Genomic DNA, 22,681 nt, shown 5'->3' on the forward strand with positions numbered 1-22,681 from the left:
TCCGAAGCACCAAGGGATCCTTCCATATCCGTCACAAATTCACCTGCACCTCCACACACATCATTTACTGCATCCGCTGCACCCGATGTGGCCTCCTCTACATTGGGGAGACAGGTCACCTACTTGCGGAACGCTTCAGAGAACACCTCTGGGACACCCGCACCAACCAACCCAACCGCCCCATGGCTGAACACTTTAACTCCCCCTCCCACTCCGCCAAGGACATGGCAACACGATGCCTGGAGGAAGAGTGCCTCGTCTTCCGCCTAGGAACCCTCCAACCACAAGGCACTTTTGATTAGATTAGATTCCCTAGTGAGTAAACAGGCCATCTAATCTAATCAAAAGGGATGAACACAGATTTCTCCAGCTTCCTCATTTCCCCTCCCTTATCTCAGTCCCAACCCTCGGACTCAGCACTGCCTTCTTGACCTGCAATCTTCTTCCCGACCTCTCCGCCCCCACCCCCTCTCCGGCATTCCCAACGCTCCTCCCCCAAGTCCCTCCTCCCTACCTTTTATCTTAGCCTGCTTGGCACACCTTCCTCATTCCTGAAGAAGGGGTTATGCCCGAAATGTCGATTCTCCTGCTCTTTGGATGCTGCCTGACCTGCTGCGCTTTTCCAGCAACACATTTTTCACAGCTCTGATCTCCAGCATCTGCAATTCTCACTTTTTTTTTTATTTCAAAAATATACTTTATTCATATATATTTAATCTATACAATTGGACATGTCATCATTCTGTAAACATTCAATTTCTTTACGTATCGAAACAGGGTAATCATTCATATTCACAGGTTAGTGCGATTACATTGAGCTCAGACGCCAGCGGAGCCCAAATGACTGCGTGGGCCCCCTGTTCTTCGTTAGGCAGGCAGATGTTAGACGGTGGTCTTTCCCCACCGTGCCTTGGCGGCAGCTGCCCCAAGCTTCAGCGCGTCCCTCAACACGTAGTCCTGGACCATGGAATGGGCCAGTCTGCAACACTCAGTCGGGGTCAACTCCTTCAGCTGGAAGATCAACAGGTTTCGGACCACCCAGAGAGCGTCCTTCACCGAGTTGATGATCCTCCAGGCGCAGTTGATGTTCGTCTCGGTGTGCGTCCCGGGGAACAGGCCGTAGAGCACGGAGTCCCGCGTCACGGCGCTGCTCGGGACGAACCTCGACAGACACCACTGCATTCCTCTCCAGACTTCCTCTGCATAGGCACATTCCAGAAGGAGGTGTGACAGTCTCGTCCCCCCCGCAGCCGCTTCGAGGGCAGCGTGCGGTGCGGCAGAGAGTCCGGGCGTGCATAAAGGATCTCACAGGCAGAGCCCTTCTCACCACCAGCCAAGCCATGTCTTGGTGCTTGTTGGAAAGTTCTGGCGATGAGGCATTCTGCCAAATGGCTTTGACAGTCTGCTCAGGGAACCACCCGATAGGATCCGCCCTCTCCTTTTCCCGAAGGGTCTCAAGGACACTACGTGCTGACCACTTCCTGATGGACCTGTGGTCAAAGGTGTTTTTCTTGATAAATTTCTCCACGAAGGACAGGTGGTACGGAACGGTCCAACTACTCGGAGCGTTCCGCGGCAGCGAGGCCAGGCCCATCCTTCGCAACACCGGGGACAGGTAGAACCTCAGTACGTAGTGACACTTGGTGTTTGCGTACCGGGGATCCACACACAGCTTGATGCAGCCACATACAAAAGTGGCCATCAGGGTGAGGGTTGCATTGGGTGTGTTTTTTCCCCCATTGCACCGGTCTTTGTACATTACATCTCTTCGGACCCGGTCCATCTTTGATCTCCACACGAAGTGGAAGATGGCCCGGGTGACTGCGGCGGCACAGGTTCTGGGGATAGGCCAGACCTGTGCCACGTATAACAATACTGAGAGTACCTCACACCTGATGACCAGGTTCTTACCCGCGATGGAGAGCGACCGTTGCTCCCATCTGCCCAGTTTCTGTCTCACCTTCCTGATCCGCTCCTCCCAGGTCTTGGCGCACGCCCCAGCCCCCCCGAACCAAATACCCAGCACCTTCAGGTGGTCGGTCCTGACGGTGAAGGGGATAGAGGATTGGTCGGCCCAGTTCCCGAAGAGCATGGCTTCGCTCTTGCCTCGGTTTACCTTGGCCCCCGAGGCCCGTTCGAACTGGTCACAAATGCACATGAGTCTGTGCACGGACAGCGGATCCGAGCAGAAAACGGCGACGTCATCCATGTACAGGGAGGCCTTAACCTGCAGACCCCCGCTGCCAGGAATAGTCACCCCTTTCAGGCTCGCATCCTTCCTGATGGACTCGGCAAATGGCTCTATGCAACACACAAACAAGGCAGGAGAGAGAGGGCAGCCCTGCCTGACTCCAGATCTGACTGGGAAGCTATCTGATTCCCACCCATTGATTGAGACTGCACTGACAATGTTGGTGTAGAGCAGTCTGATCCAATTAGCGATTCCCTCCCCGAAGCCCATTTTGGAGAGGACATCCCTCATATATGTATGCGATATCCTGTCAAAGGCTTTCTACTGGTCCAGGCTGATGAGGCAGGTGTCCACCCCTCTGCCCTGCACGTAGGCGATCGTATCTCTGAGGAGTGCGAGACTCTCAGCGATCTTCCTGCCCGGCACAGCACAGGTTTGGTCAGGGTGGATCACCGACCCCAGAGCAGACCTGACCCGGTTGGCAATGACCTTTGACAAGATTTTGTAGTCTGTGTTTAACAGTGAGATCGGTCTCCAATTTCTAATTTCTTCCCTCTCCCCCTTCTGCTTGTAGATGAGGGTGATGATGCCTTTCCTCATGGATTCACTCATGGTACCTGCCCGAAGCATACTGACATACACCTCCAGCAGGTCCCGGCCAATCAAGTCCCAAAGAGCGGAATAGAGCTCGACCGGTAAGCCGTCGCTTCCGGGAGTTTTATTCTTTTCGAAGGACTCGAGGGCCTTGGTCAGCTCATCCAGAGATAGCGGCTGGTCCAGCCTCTCTCGTGTTCCGTCGTCTAGGACCTCCGTGATAGAGGACAGGAACGACTTGGAGGCCGCGCTGTCGGTTGGCTTCGAGTCATACAGACTGGCATAGAAGGATTTACTGATCCTCATGATGTCAGCCTGAGATGACGTTACCGAGCCATCTTCTTCCTTCAGGCTGCTGAGCACGGAACTCTCTTTGTGCACCTTCTGGAAGAAGAAACGTGAGCACGTCTCGTCCTGCTCCACCGAGCGGACCCTGGACCGGAAGATTATCTTGGAGGCCTCTGAGGCAAAGAGCGAGGCTTGCTGGCCCTTCACCTCCTTGAGGTCCTCCGTGACATCGACCCCCAACGTCTGCAGCAGGAGCAGGTTCTGCATACTTTCCTGGAGCTGGGACAGTTTTCCCCGTCTCTCTCTCGCCTCCTGAACACCTTTGAGGATGAAGAACCTCTTGATGTTCCCTTTTACTGTTTCCCACCAGTCTGCTGGAGACTCAAAGAAGGACTTCACGGTTCTCCAACCTGCGTAATCCCTCTTGAGCTCCTCAATGTTTCCCGGGGTCAACAGCTTGGTGTTCAGTTTCCACGTTCCCTTACCAGCCCGCTGCTCGTCCTGTAGGTGACAGTCGGCCAGCAGGAGGCAGTGGTCAGAGAAGAACACCGGCTTGACGTCGGTGGATCTGACCGAGAACGTTCGGGACACAAACAGGTAATCTATCCTTGAGCGGAGAGACCCTTCTGCCCGTGACCATGTATATCTACGCTGCGCTCCGTCTGCAGGGGTGCTGAAGACGTCGTGCAGCTTGGCGTCTTTGACCGTGTCCATCAGGGCTCTGGACGTGGCGTCCAGTTTACTGTCCCCCCCGCCGGATCATCCATCTGCATCGATGATACAGTTGAAGTCTCCGGCCAGAATGACCGGCCTGGACGTAGCCAGCAACAGTGGAAGCTGCTGCAGGACGGTCAACCGTTCACTCTTACCCGCTGGGGCGTACACATTAATTAGTCTCACGGGAGCGTTTCTGTAGGTAACATCAGCAACGAGGAGGCGCCCGCCCACCACCTCCTTAACCTCGGAGATGGTGAAGTTGCCTCCCCGTAACAGAATACCCAGGCCCGAGGAGCGGTTATCGTTGCCCCCCGACCACACTGACGGCCCATGGGCCCACAAGCTCGACCATCTCCTGTAACTGCTGAGGTGCGGTATCCCACACTCCTGCAGAAACAGGACATCAGCTTTCACGTTGGCCAGGAAGGCCAGAGTTGAAACACATCGCGCAGCAGATTTTATGCTGCGCACATTGATGGTTGCAATTTTAAACCCCATTTTGTTAACAGGTTGTAAGGTTACCCATGTCTGATTGCTGCTGGTCCTGCCCCTCTGGGGTAGCTGTCTGCATCCCCATGCAGTACGCAAACTGCTGGACCCTCGCTGGGCTGAGGTAGCTGTCCAGTTCCTCACTCGGCCCATTTGCCCGCTCCGGTGTCATCGGGCCGAGACCAGGGTCCACGCTGTCTGTTTCTATATCTGACAGCGGGGCTGTCAGAGGGTCGCTGCTCCCAGTGACCTGGAGCTGTGTGGCGGTGGGACACTCCTGGCTTTCACCTGGTGGGGGGTGGTGGTTTCCCATTTCCTCTGGAGGCTCGTCCCTTGGTTGGCAGTTGCTGCTCTCCTTTCTCCTCGCAGCGCTCTGCCTCTTCTTTTGGTGACGACCCTCCTTTCTTCCGTCCTCACCCTCCGAAGAGCTGTCCGTATCTTCCACCTGCAGCTGCCTTTTCCCCTTTTTCTGGGAGGTCTTGGTGACCGGGTGGGTTTTCCTCTTCCTGTTTTTCACCACGGTCCATTCCTCTGCCTCCTTCTTTCCCTTCTCCGCCTCCTCCTCCTGTCCTGTTGGAGCTTCGCTCGGCAGCTGTACCTCTCCGGTAGCTGTCATCTGTTCTGCTCCGGCCTGTCCTTCCTGTTGCATGCCTCCTGCCACCATTTCCTTGCCGGTTTGCGGTGCCTTGCTGTCCTTTTGTGGCCCGCCTCCGGCCATCTGCGCGTAGGTGGCGGCCCCTCGTCTTGGGCAGGCCCTGTACACGTGGCCCGCCTCCCCGCACAGATTGCAGTTCTTTTCCTCCTTGCACTCTTTGGTTGGGTGGCCCTCCTTCTTGCAATTGCGACAGATCGTGACCTTGCAGTCCGCCGCTATGTGGCCTGACCTCCCACAGGTTCGGCACACTTTCGGCTGCCCTGCATAAGTCAGGTACCCTCTGCTCCCTCCGATAGCAAAGCTGGAGGGTGGGTGGAGGATATTCCCGCTGGCGTCCACCCTCAGGGTTACCTTGACCTGTCGTTTGCTGGTCCAGATCCCGAAAGGGTCAACCACGTCGGTGCTTTGACCCTCGACCTGCACATATCTTCCCAGGAACGTCAGGACATCAGTTGCTGGCACGTAGGGGTTGTACATGTGGATAGTAACAACCCGGCTTCTCTGTGCAGGAAGCACACACAACGGGACCGCCGACAAGATGGAGAACAGCGGCTCCCCTTCCTTCTCCTTGAAGACCTTCAGGAGCTGCTCACATTGCTTCACGCTCCTGAAGGTGACATCAAAGTAGCCTGCCCCAGGGAAATCCTGCAGGCAGTACACGTCTGCTGCGGCGAATCCACAGCACTCGAACAACACCTTCTTGACGAACACCGTCCGATCGACTGGTGTCCGCTCCTCCACCTTCTTAACAGACACCCGGACGGTGTTTCGAACCCCCTGCCCAGGGCTGCGCACAGCTGTTGAGGCCATAGCTCGGAGGTTGGCTGGTCCCTGAATTGGCGTTAGGCCGAAGCCAGCATGAAGATCCACCAATAGCAGGTCAGCACAACCAAACGATCCTACAACGTCCAATCACGATCCAGCGATGATCTCCACTAGCTCTGATGACTCGCAACTCGACCCCTGTCCTGATAAGAACAGACACTTGATCTTAGCCAAAAGGCCGAGAAGCGATTCTCACTTTCTCCGGACTGCAGAAAAGACAAAGTCTCTCTCTCTCTCTCTGCAGTGAAGTAACACAAACCTGGAAGACAGCTAGATATTTGCTCCTTTGAGTTGATGTAAGCTGTTGCCTTTAATTGGTAACTGAAAGACTTTAACTTTAGTGTCCCTAACAATATGTTTCTTTTGCAAAGGAATTGCAAAGATGGAAATAAGGAAATCAAAGAATAAAAAGTCTTAGAAAGCAAAGTAGAAATTCACTGAAACCTGTGGATTGGTGCTTTGGAACTGCTTTTCCCTAGCATACTGTGCTCCACTCATAACACCCATGTTTGTTTTTCTGTGTCTATTTATATCTGTCTGAGTTGAATAAGGAGTTAAAATATCCATCTGACGTTAATAGTTTTTATTATTGTTTGCTGGTGGTTAGGTTTGATTTACTTGTAATAAATAGTAATTTCCTGATAAGTTCAGAAAGCTGGTCAGTGTTTTCTATTAAGCTGAATCCATCAGACATGTAAACTTGGGTCTTTGAGTACTTTGACTATATTCTTTATTTTTGTGATGACACCAGGATTGGTGAGATTCGAATATCAGTGAACTTTCTGAAAAGGGTCATGACTTTTGTTAAGTGCTATTTCATTGTTTGGCCTGCACATGTGCTGATAACCCATTGCTGGGCTTTCCAGAGTCGGTGATGCTCCCACGTATCCTCCAAGACCATCTGTAGTCTCCCATCACTGAAAGTTCGCAATCTCCTACCAGCCTTACTGCTGCCACTGGGTTAACACTGCAAAACCAGGCAAAGACATAAAACACAGACACTAAGGGAATGCACAAGAGAGAGTTATTGGCTTTTGTATGGACCAGTGAATGTTTTGATTAATTAAACATGGTTTAGAATGGCTTACAATGTTTGCGATTGATTGTGGTTCAGCATGGTGACCAGTCTGATTGTCAGTAGCAGAGAGAAAGCCAGGTGTGGGATTGTTGTGGAATAGGGAATTGGAGTTGTGCTCATTGGTACTATAGCAAAATGAGCAAATCATGGACAGCCAAGCTGGAAAGAGAATGTAAAACAAAAACAGAAATGTCTACTACACTGTAAACTACAGCAAGTCTGACAGCACCTGCCTGGAGAGATCAGAGTTAATGTTTCAGGTCCAGTGATCCTTCTTCAGAACTGATGTCTCCACAGATGTTGCCAGACCTGCTGAGATTTTCCAGCAATTTCTGTTTTCTTTTCAGATTTCCAGCCTCTTGTAGTTCTTTCAGTTTTTGAAAAGACAATGTATTGGCTTTATCCTCCTTTCCACACCTCCTCAGCTATTCATCATCTACCTGGTGGTAACAGTTTGGACTATAGATTGTCAACTGTGCAGGATATAGAATATAAAAACTAAACATGGCAAATGCTCCTGCAAGTATTATAGGAATCCTCTGGACCTGTCCAGGCAATGGAAATGTTTCATGAGTGCACCAGAAGTCTGTTTGAAGAAGTTTTGATGTGCATAGGAATCGTACAGAAAGTGATCAGTGGATAGTCCTTGGTAACAGTGCTTTCTTCCAGCATAAATACTAATGGAACAATGAATTTGCACAATTAACAGTATCACTAACGTCGCCAACAATCTGAGCATTCACCTGCTGGATGTGCTGAACATGGTCACACACTAACTGTGTGTATAGACAATGGAACCTCTGCCGTTCCAATAGATCTCAACAATAAATGTGAAAACCCAAGTGTGTGTAGTCAATAACCTCCTACATCATGAGGAAGCCTGCTATCTTGGCAACACCCCATGTTCACTCTGCCTTTTGGGCCAGTTAGCTCAGTTTGCTGGAATGCTAGTTTGCAATGCAGAGTGAGCCAACAGCATGGGTTCAATTCCTGCACCAACTGAGTTTACCATGAAGGACTTTCCTTCTTAATCTCTTTCCCCGCCTGAGCGGTGGTGACCCTTTGGTTAAACCGCCACCAGTCACCTGTCTCTAATGAGGAGCAGCCCCTACTGTCAAGTAAGAATATGGCAACTTTATGTTTATTGCAGCTTCTTCTCTTTGTCCAGAGAAGACATTTCTAAAGCCATCTCATAGCAAATAGAACCTCCTTAAATGGACAAGTTGGGGAAAGTGAGGGATACTGCCTTCTCCAGCATCCAGTAATGGGTCAAAAATGATAGCTGGTGTTAAATTAGTACTAAATGCCAATTGAATTCATAGTCTGCCCACTTCCACATGTGCACTTAATGCCCATTCTAATGCCATCACCATTATGGTATCCGCCATGGACAATGTTAGAACTGCATTGTGTAGATAACATTTTGCAACCAAAATGAAATCCTGATGGAAGAACAGGCAATCTCTATTCAATTTTCTTCTACCTTTGACTAAGTTTACATAGATTGAGAACATGCTGAGAGCTCCTCTTGCTCCACTGCTGTAAACTTTGCTGAAAGTCTATAAAACTGAAAGAGGTTTCCACTGTACTTCTGGCAAAATTATAACAAGCAGACTGGAACCGCTGTGAAGAAATTCCATTTATTAATGTTTGATGGCTAGATCTAAGTTTTAATTTCTTACCTTTGGCATGAGTAAATTTATCTGCTTAAATGGAAGTTTATTTGTACTTCAATTATATTATTTAATGTTAATTTTATGCATTATTTTGGTGATAATTACTTCAATTGTTTTCATTTTGCTAAAGTCAATGGTGAAAGCAAATCACTGTCAAAATAAATCAAAACTGAATTTGATATTAATTTTATCTCACTGACAACTTATTTAATTTGAAAGTGTTATACTTGAGTGTTCATAAACTAGTAGCAATGTTAAATTAGCAAAACAATATCATTTCCAGCAGCGCTTACAGTATACTTTGTGAAGTAAAAGTGGATGATTGTGTTTCTTCTGTTATAAAGAAGCCAGGTTCATAAAATAAAATGGCAGGATTCATAATCTTTCTTAACATGTAACAGAAAGTCTACCTGTCATGAGTGGTGGCTGGTGCTGAAAGGGAGTGTCTTTCCGCCGTGGTTTCAAAGTTTGCTCATCTGTGTCTGTTTCTGTCTGTTGCTGCTGTGAACTCCTTGAGAACGAATGAGGCACCTCATCATTACATTTAAGGGGAACTACCTGTTCTGTTCCTGTAACTGTGATAGAAATAACTGTTCAAAGCCATGTGATGGAGCAGTCACTACAATAACAACACATTTTCTCAATACCGAATTACAAATAATATTGTACGTCTGCTTCAGTAAGTTCTGACTGGTGCAGGAAAAGCAGTTTTCCTTTAGGCAGACCAGTGATTGTTCTTCAAACAAAGGTTCATAACCCAATTCGCCATCAAGATATGCTACTGGCAGAAAAAAAAATCATTGCCTATCCCCTTCAGAGGGTTCAGTTCTTTCCTTACTTATTAAGATTGTTGCAATGTGTTCAGTCCAGTTACTTCAAGAGTTTCTGCATAAGGCTCAGTGATTCAACTCTCCCTATTGAAAGGAGAAAATTTCTTCCTGTTCTGTTAGAATATAATCAATAACCAAAATAATTAATATGACTTTCTTTTTATTCTTGAGCTTCCTGACCCATTTCCCTCCTCACTACTATTTCTCAGTCTACCAAGTGAACTTTAGAAATTGTCAGGGTGCTGTGTCCTACAGAGACATGCCCACTTAGGTCTGAGAAAAATGCAGCCTTTTGTGAAGAGAATTTTTTTGAAGCCTTTTTCGTCATTGTTCAGATAAGTGAACAAAAAAAAAACTCTCTCTTAGCAACTGCATTCATTCAGCAATATCCATTTGCACAAAAGAATTGCCATCAGCTGATGGATGTGGGAGGACTCACCCACTCATGTCAGACATTCCTTCGGGATTTTCAAGTGGTGGTTGATAATTGCACAGGGCTGTAGCACTGCTGAGGTTATAACTCCTGCCTGTAATGTACCAGGACCTTAAAATAATACTGAAGTGGCTTTTTTGCATAATACATATACTCCCAGCTTCCTTTGTGATTTTAACACTATGAGGTTTGTAAGATTGTTATGTCTTGTGACTTTTTCTTCATTTTAGAGTCATGAGATCTGTTCCAAAATCTGCCTGATAATCAGCCTGGGTGCACAGGTTTTGTTAGATATTAAAGGGCCCAGATTGTTTTATTGGGAAGAGGGTACAAAGTGTTATACATGCATACAATGGAAGCACGCTGTGTGTTAATAATAATTGAGTCTCCAAAGTTTCAGAATGGTTTTGAGAATGTCAGGTTATAAGCAGGTTTGCATTAACTGTCAATTTACTTTCATGATACCTAAAAAGCATCTGGATGGGTAGATGAATAAAAAAGGTTTAGAGGGATATCGGCCAAATGCTGGCAAATGGGACTAGATTATTTTAGGATATCTGGATGGCATGGATGAGTTGGCTGGAAGGTTCTGTTTCCATGCTGTACAACTCTGATAAAAGTGAGCTGGGGTTTTGAGGATAGATTACTAGAATTACAGCCTGGAAACAAAGCCCATGTTAATTCACATTTTCATGGAGGTGGGCCTTGAGGCAGCCTTAGTTCAAACATTGTCAAAACAGCTGAACCTCAGAGGGGAGGTGAGGTGAGAGCAACTGCACTTGATATCAAGGCTGCATTTGTTGTGGCATCAAGGAGTCTGAACAAAAGTCGAGTCAATGGGAAAGAGAAGGAAAACTCTCCATTGGTTAGAATCATACCTAACACAAATAAAGGTAGTTGCAGTTACTGGAGGTCATTATCTCAATCAAGGAACAGGAGAATCGACGTTTCGGGCATAAGCCCTTCTTCAGCTTTTCCAGCAACACATTTTCAGCTCTGATCTCCAGCATCTGCAGTCCTCACTTTCTCCTCGTCATTATCTCAATCCCAGGACATCACTGCAGTAGTGCCTTAGGTTATGTTCTAGGGCCAACCATCTTCATCTGCTTCAAAGACATGCTCTCCATTACAAAGTCAGAAGGGCATGGAAGAGACAGAATGTGGGGAATTAGATGGTGACATCTTGAAAAATGTTTATATTGCAGAGGAGGTGCTGAATGTCTTGAAATGCATAAATGTGAATAAATCCCCAGGACATGATCAGGTGTACCCTAGAACTCTGTGGAAAGCTAGGGAAGTGATTGCTGAGCCCTTTGCTGAGATATTTGGATCATCGATAGTCACAGGTGAGGTTCCAGAAGACTGGAGGTTGGCTAACGTGATGCCACTATTTAATAAAAGGTGGTAAGGAAAATTCAGGGGACTACAGACTGGTGAGCCTGATGTCAATGGTGGGCAAGTTGTTGGAGGGAATCCTGAGGGACAGGATGTACATGTATTTGGAAAGGCAAGGGCTGATTAGGGATGGTCAAATGGCTTTATGCATGGGAAATCATGTCTCACTAACTTGGTTGAGTTTTTTTTTGAAGACTTAACAAAGAAGATTATGAGGGCAGAGCAGTAGATGTGATCTATATGGGTTTCAGTAAGGCATTTGACAAGGTTCTTCATGGTAGACTGGTTAGCAAGGTTAGATCTCATGGAATACAGAGAGAATGAGTCATATGGATACAGAACTGGCTTGAAGGCAGAAGATAGAGGGTGGTGGTGGAGGGATGCTTTTCAGACTAGAGGCCTGTGACCATTGGTGTGCCACAAGACCGCTGCTTTTAATCATTTATATAGATGATTTGCATGCAAACATAGGAGGTATAGTTAGTAAGTTTGCAGGTGACACCAAAATTGGAGGCGTAGTGGACAGTGAAGAAAGTTACCTCAGACTACAATGGGACCTTGGTCGGATGGGCGAATGGACCAAGGAGTGGCAGATGGAGCTTAATTTAGATAAAAGTGAGGTGCTGCATTTTGGAAAGGCAAATCAGAGCAGGATTTATACACTTAATGATAGGTCCTAGGAAGTGTTTCTGAACAAAGAGACTTTGGAGTGCAGGTTCATAGTTCCTTGAATGTGGAGTCACAGGTAGATTGGATAGTGAAGGCGGCATTCAGTATGCTTTCCTTTACTGGTCCGTGCATTGAGTGGTCATGTTGCAGCTGCACAGGACATTGATTCTTTTAGAATACTGTGTGCAGTTCTGCTCTCCCTCCTTTGGAAGGATGTAGTGAAATTTGAAAGGGTTCAGAATGATTTGTAAGGATGTTGCCAGGGTTGGAGAGTTTCAGGTATAGGGAGAGGCTGAATAGGCTAGGGCTGTTTTCCCTGGAGCATCGGATGCTGAGGGGTGACCTTTGGAGGTTTATGAAATCATGAGGGGCATGGATATACAAGGTAAATAGACAAGGTCTTTTCCATGTGTTGGGGGGAGTCCAGAAATAGAGGGTATAGGTTTAGGGTGAGATGGGAAAGATTTAAAACGGATCTAAGGGGCAATTATTTCATGCAAAGGGTGGTGCAAGTGTGGAGTGAGCTGCCAGAGAAAATGGTGGAGGCTGGTACAATGACAACATTTAAAAGATGTCTGGATGGGTACATGAATAGGAAAGGTTTAGAGGGGTATGGACCAAGTGCTGGCAAATGGGGCTATGTCAATTTAGGATATCTTGTTGGCAAGTTGGACTGAAGGGTCTATTTCCATGCTGTACATCTCTATGACTCAAAGTGGGAATGTTCACTGATGATTGGACAATGTTCAGCACCATTGTGATTTCTCAAGCACTGAAGCAGCTCATATGAGTTTGCAACAAGACCTGGACAATATCCAGGATGGGCCAATATTCACACCACACAGGTGGCAGACAATAACCATCTCGAATCAGAAAGAATCTCATAATAGGCCCTTGATTTTCAATGGTGTTACTATTACTAAATCCTCCACAATAACAGTCTGGTGGTTACTATTGCCTCAAAACTGAACTGAACTGGCCAAGTAAATACAGCTGTCACTAGAACAGATCAGAGTCTGGAAATTTTATGGTAAGTGCCTCACCTCCTGCATTTCTAAAGCCTGTCCACTATCTATGTGGCACAATTGATGAGCGTGATAGAATGTTTGCTGGAACCACTTGCTAGGATGAATGCAGTTGAAACTTTATTGCTGGAACAGCACAGCAGGTCAGGCAGCATCCAGGGAACAGGAGATTCGACGTTTCGGGCACAGGCCCTTCTTCTGTGCCCTCCTGTTCCCTGGATGCTGCCTGACCTGCTGTGCTGTTCCAGCAATAAAGTTTCAACTTTGATCTCCAGCATCTGCAGACCTCACTTTCTCCAGGATGAATGCAGTTCCAATCACAGTAAAGAGACTTGACTCTATTCAGGACAAATTACCTGTTAGATGGGCATCTCATTCTCCATCTTCTATAGACAATCTCTACACCACCAACATATAGTTGGTACTCACTGCTGCCACTGTAAGATGCACTACAGCAATTCACAAAGATTCATTTGTCAGGACTTTCCAAACTGACAACCTCAATCATCTATAAGTACAGGAGCAGCAAATATATGGGAACACCATCAAGCCATACGCTATCCTGACCTGCAAAACAAATATATTGCTGTTCCTTCATTCTCACTCAGTCAACATCCTAGAACTCATTTCTTTACAGCACTGTGTATCAACACCCCAAGGATCGCAGGGGTTCCAAAAGACATCCTAACACCATCATCTCAAGGGCAATTAGGCATGTGCAATAAATGCTGGCTTATCCAGAGATACCTACATACCATGAACAAATGAGGAAAAAATATGAGCTTCAAAGATATTCCGAAGTTTTCCAATTCGGTCAGTCTGCCAGGATCTGGGAGAGAGTGAGCTATTAGAAGCCAAAAACCTCCAAGATTCACTGCATGGGAATGCAGTTGGGGTGCACACTTGGACTGAAAAGATCAAAATCATATGGTTTGAAACAAGTCTAGAAGACCTGATTAGCTAGACTCGAGGGAAAGTTGCAGAAAAAAAATCTCTTATTGTGAAATACAGCTTTGGGCTTAACAACTGCCTGGCTGGAAGGAAAGTAAGTAAATCCATGGGATGGGATTACTTAAGAGCACCAAGTTGGTGAGACTATGAGACTGCACATGATGTCACATTTGTGTGGATAGTCATTAACTTTATCAGGAGGGTACCTTGAAGGTTATTAGCTTTTTAAAGTTAAATCCATCCTTTAGTGAAATATTATTTGTCTGTTAAAGCATGCCTAATTTTATACAGCAAAAGCATACTCCCCTCCTTGGGAGTTGGAATCTGTTTGGACTCGAAAAGTTCTGTTCTGTTGGTTAAAGAATACGTTACCTACAAATACAATATAGAGCAAATAGATGTTTCAGTCTAACTGTTACAATAAAAGTTTCATAATTTGACTTGTACTGTTATGAACATGATGTGAAAATCACATATAGTATTTGGATAAGGTACAGTAGGATACATTCTTTAGGCAGTCAATTAACCTGTGATGCAAGCTCAGGTACCACATGTAACAGCTGTAAGGCATAGTCTTCATTGAAGTCTCTTAAATCTTTATTAACATTTAATTCCTGAGGTTGAGGCTGTTCTTTCAGCCAAAGATGACACTCAACATCATCCTCTTCAACTATCAACTGTAAGTTTGAATTTTACAAACAAAATCAGTCTCCACAGAGATTGTAACTACCAGAGCAAAATCATTTAATGTTTCTTCAAAGCTTGTATCCATTTTGCCTGCGGCTGACAAACCTCAATTTGATAATCTTCTGTGATTAACCCTGTACTTTGCAAAAGCTTCCATTTGTGAGATATCCAAACTGAAACCAGAGAGAATTCTAGAAAAGAAGTGTCATTGGAATTCCTGACGATTTGATCAATAACTAAGAAGTTAGGTTGCAACTGTGATGAAAGTTCAAAAATACAGCTGACTGATGCATGTTGTGTTTTAATCTGTTTTACAATAGCAGGATATAGTAATAGAACACAGAATCGAAACATGGATATTCAAACATTTCATAGAATCATAGAATTCCTACAACGTGGAAGCAGGCCACTTGGCCCATTAAATCCACACTAACTCTCCGAAGAGCATCCCATCCACACCCCTACCTTATCCCTGTAACCCTGCATTTCCCATGGCCAATCCACCCAGCCTACACATTCCTGGACCCTATGGATAATTTAGTATGGGCAATCCAGCTAACCTGCATGTCTTTGAACTGTGGGAGAAAACGGGGAGAATTTGCAAACTCCACACAGACAGTCACCCAAGGTCCTTGGCATGTTGTTAGTTGATTATTTGATTGAAAAAGAACCGGAAGGTAATGACCTCATGACTGCTGGGGCCAGAGTGAGAGGATTTGTCGATGTGCACATTATTTGTGTAAACCATATGGAAACAACTCAGATGGTATTCAGCTGTTGGTGAAAGTGACGCGAGGGGCAAATCCATTGGGTGGGAAAAGTTCTTACCTCTAAGCACCAAGTTGGTGAGACTGCACTTGATGTCACATTTATGTGAGCAGTCATTAATTTTATCAGAAGGGTATCTTGAGGGTTATTAGCTATTTAAGGTTAATTTCATGTATTAAGTTAAATACAATTTGTCTGTTAATGCATGTTTAGTATTATACTGAAAAAGATTTAAAAAGTTTTAAAAAGTGGACTCTTGCCCATTGATTCCTTTCTTAGACTTATTTGGGCATTTCTTTCCTTTCAGGGCATTGATGTCTGTAGGAATGATAACACTTTGGCAAATAAATTTCTCTAAAGTCAAATGCTGCTTTTGTTTAACTCTGAGAAACAAACCTCCCAGTGATATTATTGTTTTATCCTTCATGGCTAAGGAACCATTGTTGTGATATTCCAGTTTGAATAGAGTCATAGAGTCATACAGTATAGAAACAGGCTCTTCAGCCCACCTTGTCCATGCTGACTAACGAGCACCAAACTGCACTTATCCCATTTATCTGCACTTGGTCCATAGCCTAGAATGAGGAGAAAGTGAGGTCTGCAGATGCTGGAGATCAAAGTTGAAACTTTATTGCTGGAACAGCACAGCAGGTCAGGCAGCATCCAGGGAACAGGAGATTCGACGTTTCGGGCACAGGCCCTTCTTCAGGAATGAGCAGAGAGTGTTCAGCAGGAGAAGATAAAAGGTAGGGAGGAGGGACTTGGAGGAGGGGCGTTGGAAATGTGATAGGTGGAAAGAGGTCAAGGTGAGGGTGATAGGTCGGAGTAGGATGGAGGCGGAGAGGTCAAGAAGAAGACTGCAGGTCAGGAAGAAGACTGCAGGTCAGGAAGGCGGTGCCGGGCTGGAGGGATTCGGCTGAGACAAGGTGGGGGGAGGGGGGATGAAGAAACTGGTGAAGTCCAAGTTCATCCCCTGTGGTTGGAGGGTTCCCAGTCGGAAGATAAGACGCTCCTCCTCCGACCGTCGCGTTGTTGTGGTTTGGCGGTGGATGAGTCCAATGACCTGCATATCCTCGGTGGAGTGGGAGGGGGAGTTGAAATGCTGTGCTACAGGGTGGTTGGGTTGGTTCGTCCGGGTGGCCCAGAGGTGCTCTCTGAATCGCGATTCAGAGAGCACCTCTGGGCCACCCGGACGAACCAACCCAACCACCCTGGAGCACAGCATTTCAACTCCCCCTCCCACTCCACCGAGGATATGCAGGTCATTGGACTCATCCACCGCCAAACCACAACAACGCGACGGTCGGAGGAGGAGCGTCTTATCTTCCGACTGGGAACCCTCCAACCACAGGGGATGAACTTGGACTTCACCAGTTTCTTCATCCCCCCTCCCCCCACCTTGTCTCAGCCGAATCCCTCCAGCCCGGCACCGCCTTCCTGACCTGCAGTCTTCTTCCTGACCTGCAGTCTTCTTCTTGACCTCTCCGCCTCCATCCTACTCCGACCTATCACCCTCACCTTGACCTCTTTCCACCTATCACATTTCCAACGCCCCTCCTCCAAGTCCCTCCTCCCTAACTTTTATCTTCTCCTGCTGAACACTCTCTGCTCATTCCTGAAGAAGGGCCTGTGCCCGAAACGTCGAATCTCCTGTTCCCTGGATACTGCCTGACCTGCTGTGCTGTTCCAGCAATAAAGTTTCAACCATAGCCTAGAATGCCCTGGAATTTTAAGTGCTCATATTGTTGTCAATCTATTTGCCTCAGATTGTAACAGGGTTGGTTGCTGAATGGTGCTTCATTTACATGTCATACATTTGTAATATTTCTAAGATATATTTATGTTTTGTCGCGTGGGTTTCCCCCTTTCAAATACAGCTCATGGTTAGATTGGACCATTCCTTCTGGTAGCCTTTCACCATCTTTTGTCAAACTGTAACTATTTTTTCTCAATATTTTGTCCAATTTGGCATTCTTTTACCTGGTGGCACCTTTATTTTGTGGATGATGCCTTACCTGACACCAACTATATTAGTACAATTAGATTCTTTCCTGTAAGTGCTGAGCATGTATTACTTACAACAATACACAAAATTAAATGCCAAACAATAACACTTTGCATTGAAATATGGCATTTAAATTTATTTTGTTATTACTAGGTCCTTATTTATTTCTAATGCCCCACACTAATCAATCTTTCACAGTGTTGCTTGAAGGAAATCATCACAAAAAACAGTATTTCAGGATAAGCAGAGTTAGTGGGTAGGGGACAAATTACACCAAAGTGGAGATGGGTAGCAGGAACAGGACAAAGGTTGGGAAAACAAAGATGGAAGAGAAAGGAATGGAATGCAAAGGCGAAGGAGAGAAAAGACAAGAGAAGAAGGGATGGAGAGGGGAGGAATGGGAGATAAAGTAGGAGAGGAGAATGAAATCAGAGGAAGAAAGAGGAAAGAAAGAAAAGCTTACATTTACATCATGCAGTTCTCGACCATTGGGCATCTCAAAGTTGTTTGCAGCTGATGTGAAATGTTGCAAAGCGCAGACATGGTGTATTGTAGAAAATGCAGTAGCAAATATGGACACAACAACCTTCCACAAACAGCAATGTGATAATTATAAATAATATAAATTCATTTATTTGTGATATTAATAGCTGGATAAATATTGTCCAGAACACCAGGGTGACTCCATTGCTACAAAAAAAATTGTCTTGTGTTGTTTTATTTCTACCGAAGCAGTCAAGTGCAGCATCAGCTTAGAGTCTATTGAAGACAGCCTCTCTGACAAGGTACTGTTCCCCAAGTGCTAGACTTAAGTGTCAGCCTTGATTATTTGTATTCAAATCTGGAGTTTAACCTGAACCCAGAACAGTGTGACTCAAAGGCAAGACTCAACTGAGTTACAGGTCACCCTGTAGAGCAGGAGTATATGAAGGGAGTGGAAGAAGATGGACAAGCAGGAAAAAAAAGGTTGGTGGATAGAAATGGAAGAGGAAGAAGAAAGAGAAAGGGAGATGGAGATAAGGAGATGGAAGAAACAGGTGAGGCAAAGGTGAATGAGAAAGTAGAGAATTGAGAAAGAAAAAGAGGAAAATTAGCTGAGGAATGAGAAAGTTTCTCAGGAAGTGCAGAAAAGGGGAGTATTTCAGCATACTCACTAAGAAAGGGATTGGTGTTAACTAGCCAATGTGGGTTGACTGACCATTTGAGACTCTGGTGAGGATGGATTGCAGGCCAGAGCCCTGGGCCATACATTGTACTACGCTGTGATAGATACCTAACTATTACTCTCTATTCCTGATGAAGGGCTTTTGCCCAAAACGTCGTTTTTCCTGTTCCTCGGATGCTGCCTGACCTGCTGTGCTATTCCTAATCTAGACTCTGGTTTCTTGTTTTTACCTAACTATTACTGTCAACTGCAAGTTGTTCCAAGTGAACAAACAATGAGCATCAATGGGGGTATCAATGAGACCGTTACCCTAGCTCAATATCATGGCAGTTAGAGAGATATTCATAGTTGCTAGAGAACAGGAATATGGTTGCTGGATTGTGATGGAGGAGGGGGTGGATGTGGATTGTGCTGCAGAAGGTTGGGATTTAACAAATTAGCAATATGCTGGTAGGCTTTTAATACCTCCAGTTGGGAAAGGGATTATGTCGAGAAAGTGAGGTCTGCAGATGCTGGAGATCAGAACTGAAAATGTGTTGCTGGAAAAGCGCAGCAGGTCAGGCAGCATCCAGGGAACAGGAGAATCGACGTTTCGGGCTTAAGCCCTTCTTCAGGAATTATGTCCCCAGCCACTGTCTTGATGGGCTGAGGCAGGATTGTGGTGGTGCTGGTAGGTAAGCTTGTGATGCTCAGCTTCACTCAGACTGGGGAAACAATTTCTACAAGATGGTGGGGCAAGGCTATTTGTGGCAATAGTAAGAGGAAAGAACCTTTATTTATAGGAGGCCTTTCCAGATCTAAGGTTGTCCTCAAAAGCTTCCTAGTTAATAAAATATTTCTGATGTTTAGTTAATTTTCTCTTTTGATTCTTTCGTTGGCTGTGAGTAATACTGGCTGGGTCAGTATTTGCTGTCCATCCAAAACTGCCCTTAAGCAGCTGGTAATGAACTACCTTCTTGAATTCCTCACTGACCTTTAGTCGGTTGAAGTATTGAAAACTGTCACAGATATACTTGAAGCGTGCCTTGTACTTTTGGAATCTGGAATGAGCTTCCATTTCTAGTTCCTGACACCTGATTTAAAACTCAGTCTCAAAAACATTTAAAGAATGACATCAATATGACCAATGAGCAGCCTGCAAACAGCATTACTTCAGAGAAGACCTGCAGGAGCACATGGAAAAGTTTTAAAAAGACATAATTGAATGTGTGAAGCAGGATGAAACTACCCTGACAGGGAAAGGCAATTATTTAGAGTGTTGCCTTAAAAACAGTGATATGATATTCCCCTGCCCAAAGCTAAACATTCGTTGCTGCACTACATTTGTCTTTTTAATGTTATTGAACTTCCTGTTCTGTTCAGTTAAAGATGCCTTTGTACAAAATAGAGGCAGAACATTTAACCCTATCCCAGACTTCCTTGTGGATAGTTTTAAATGGATTTTGCCTTAGGACAGAACCTGACAAAACATTTTAAATGCATTTTGAAATAGAATATGCAAAAGAAAACTTCATTTAGAAGCAGGGTAATGATAATGTAGGAACCAATGTTAGCCAAACTGAACTGAATCCCATCCTCCAACATTTGGCTTAATTCCTGTTCCTGTAAATATTTTACTATACCGTTATAAAATGAGAAGCTGCAAGCTTGTGACTAGATGGGTATTATACCCTGGCATTACCCTTGTAAAGGATTATTTCCTACATTTTTTCAGCTTATCAAAATGTGATGAAGAATATACCAGATCAAATCTGATGATTTTATCACAAGATGAACAAAAGATCTCAGTGGGACCAACCACGTTTTGATAGAACTGAATTCTGAGGTTTGTTTGAGCTACAGAACATTGCTAGAAAGTGGAAAATTGGGACAGTAAATTAAGTCAAATTTGCTTTATTTGCAGGTAGGAAAGGTTTTTTATTTCATAATTTTGTAGTCACTTTTAGAAGTAAAATTCTGCAATGTTGGAAATCTGAAATTCAAACAAGAAATGTGAAAATATTTAGTGGGTCAGGCAGCATTAATGTTTCAGGTTGATGATCTTTTATTGCAATGTCAGAATTACAACAGGTTTTCATGAAAAACAGAGGCATGGAAGTAGGGAGGAGAGTGAAGGGGAAGGCTTGTGATAGTCTGGAAGGAAAGAGAGAGAGAGAGATTGATTGGCTAAAAGTTGTGATGGCAAAAGGGGGGTGGTTAAGGGATAACTAAAGAAACAAAAGATGAGTTTAAAAGTGGTGTAAATGGTGATGGCAGGATCATTACAAACAGCTTTACCTGCAAAGAAAATGTGACATGATCATGATCTGAAATTATTTACTTTAATTTTCCTTTCAGAGGGTTGTAAAGGGCTGTTCTTCAACTTCATCAGAGGGGATGTAAGACAGAATGCTTGCCAGATTCTCTTCAGTTCAGGATTCACTTCCTTTGATTGATAGGACACTTGACTATGTCTGTCCCATTTCCTGAACTTCTGTTATCACTCCTTCCCCTCCCTTCCAAAAGCACAATAGATTACTTCTGTCCTCATCTTCCATTTTGCCAGCCTCTACATTCACTGGATCATCTAGCCTCATTTCCAGCACCTGTAACACAGAATCAAAACCAAACATATCTTCCTCTCCCCTTTCACACTGTGGAGAGACCATTCAAAAGCTCCAACTGTGAATTCCAAAAGGACCATTCCTTCCTGGCCCTGTCTTCAATTACCTCTAGAATGGCTCTCCTTCCAATAACACCTCCTCATGCAAGTGCGGCGTATGCAACATCTGCCCTTTTACCAGCTTTCAATCTATCGAAAGCTAGAAACACACCTTTCAGGTGAAACAATGGAACAATTGTGCCTTCTTTCAATTTACTATACTGTATTCACTGCCCTTGATGTGGCCTGGCAGAGACCAAACTAAGACTGGACATTGGTTTTGTAAATACTTCGACTGAGTCGATAAACTTGAATTAGAATTTCCGGTTGCCTAACTTTTAATTCTAGTCATTCTCTGACTCCTCTATCTTCAACCTCTAGCAGTGTTCCAATAAAACAATAAATCCAATAAAATGCATGGAACACCGCTACCTGTTCCCCTCTAAGCCACACGTGATTCATGCTAGGAATAGCATCATTCCTTCACTGCCACTGGGTTAAGTGGAACTCATTTCTGAATAACACTATGGGTGTATAGTAGCCACTTTACAATCTTTTGACTGCAACATAAAGTTCAACAATTTCAGATCATGACCTCTGGTTCCTGTGTATTTTGGGCTGGGTCTTTTAGTCATGATTCTGCTTATACAATTCACAATTCCTTTAGACTTTCCTTAGGCCATGGACATTCTCGCACAGCACTTAATTGCAGAGATGGCAAAAAAGGGACAAGATTCCCTATGGGGAAACCTACTCAATTAATTCACCATCTTGCCACTTCCAGGGAATCATACTCCCAGCTACATTGCTCTCACCAATGTTGAAGAGATCGTGTTGAAAGCAGCAAATTCAAGAATAAGTTATACAGACAACGAATTATTTCAGATTTTTAGTATCCACAGTACCTTCAATAAAATGAGCGTTAATCCTCTAGAAAGTGAGACGGGGTAATTAACATTGATGAATAAGGAAATGTGAGAGACTCTGAATAAATATTTTGCAGCTGTCTTCAGAGTAGAAGACGTGGAAATATCCCAACAATAGGGGACAAACAAGGCTCAAAAGGGAGGGAAGAATTTGAATTAATCATGATTACTTAAGCAAAAGCACATAGAAAATTAATGGGACTAAGGACAGAAAAGTTTTGTGGACTGCATTCACCCTCAGGGCTTGAAAGATGTGTTTGCAGAGATAATGGATGAATTAGCTGCAAAATTCCTTTGATTCTGGAAATATGCCAGCAGATTGGAAAACCATTAATGTAGCACCACTTCAAGAATGGGGTTAGACAGAAAACAGGAAACTACACCCAGTTAATCTAATATCTGTCATTCAGGAAATCTGAAAATCCATGAAATGAAGCATCCTTCCAAATCAATCACAGAACTTACTGCAATATTTAGAAAACCATAATACAATCAGGCAGACACAATGTGCTTTTGTGAAAGGGATATCATATTTGTCAAATTTATTAAAGTTCTTTAATGATATAAATGTATGGCAGATAAAGGGGTGCCAGTGGATGTAGTGTACTTAGATTTCCAAAGACATTTGATAAGTTACCACATTAAAAAAGTTATGTACAAGGTAGGAGCTCAT

At 44.8% G+C, this 22,681-nt stretch overlaps 1 protein-coding gene across 1 annotated transcript in view; it reads right to left on the reverse strand.

Moving 5' to 3' along the window:
- The window catches only part of ppp1r1c (protein phosphatase 1, regulatory (inhibitor) subunit 1C), a 127,651-nt gene that overhangs the window by 16,783 nt on the left and 88,187 nt on the right, over nucleotides 1-22,681 (reverse strand). Inside the window, exon 6 of the mRNA XM_043693463.2 lies at nucleotides 8,924-9,088. Within this exon, the coding sequence (XP_043549398.1) occupies nucleotides 8,924-9,088 (165 nt within the window). The remainder of the gene's footprint in view (nucleotides 1-8,923; nucleotides 9,089-22,681) is intronic.

This window comes from Chiloscyllium plagiosum, unplaced genomic scaffold (genome assembly GCF_037043375.1).
Source record: "Chiloscyllium plagiosum isolate Xiang-an unplaced genomic scaffold, Cpla_swu_hap1 HiC_scaffold_7, whole genome shotgun sequence".
NCBI classification, from domain to species: Eukaryota; Metazoa; Chordata; class Chondrichthyes; order Orectolobiformes; family Hemiscylliidae; genus Chiloscyllium; species Chiloscyllium plagiosum.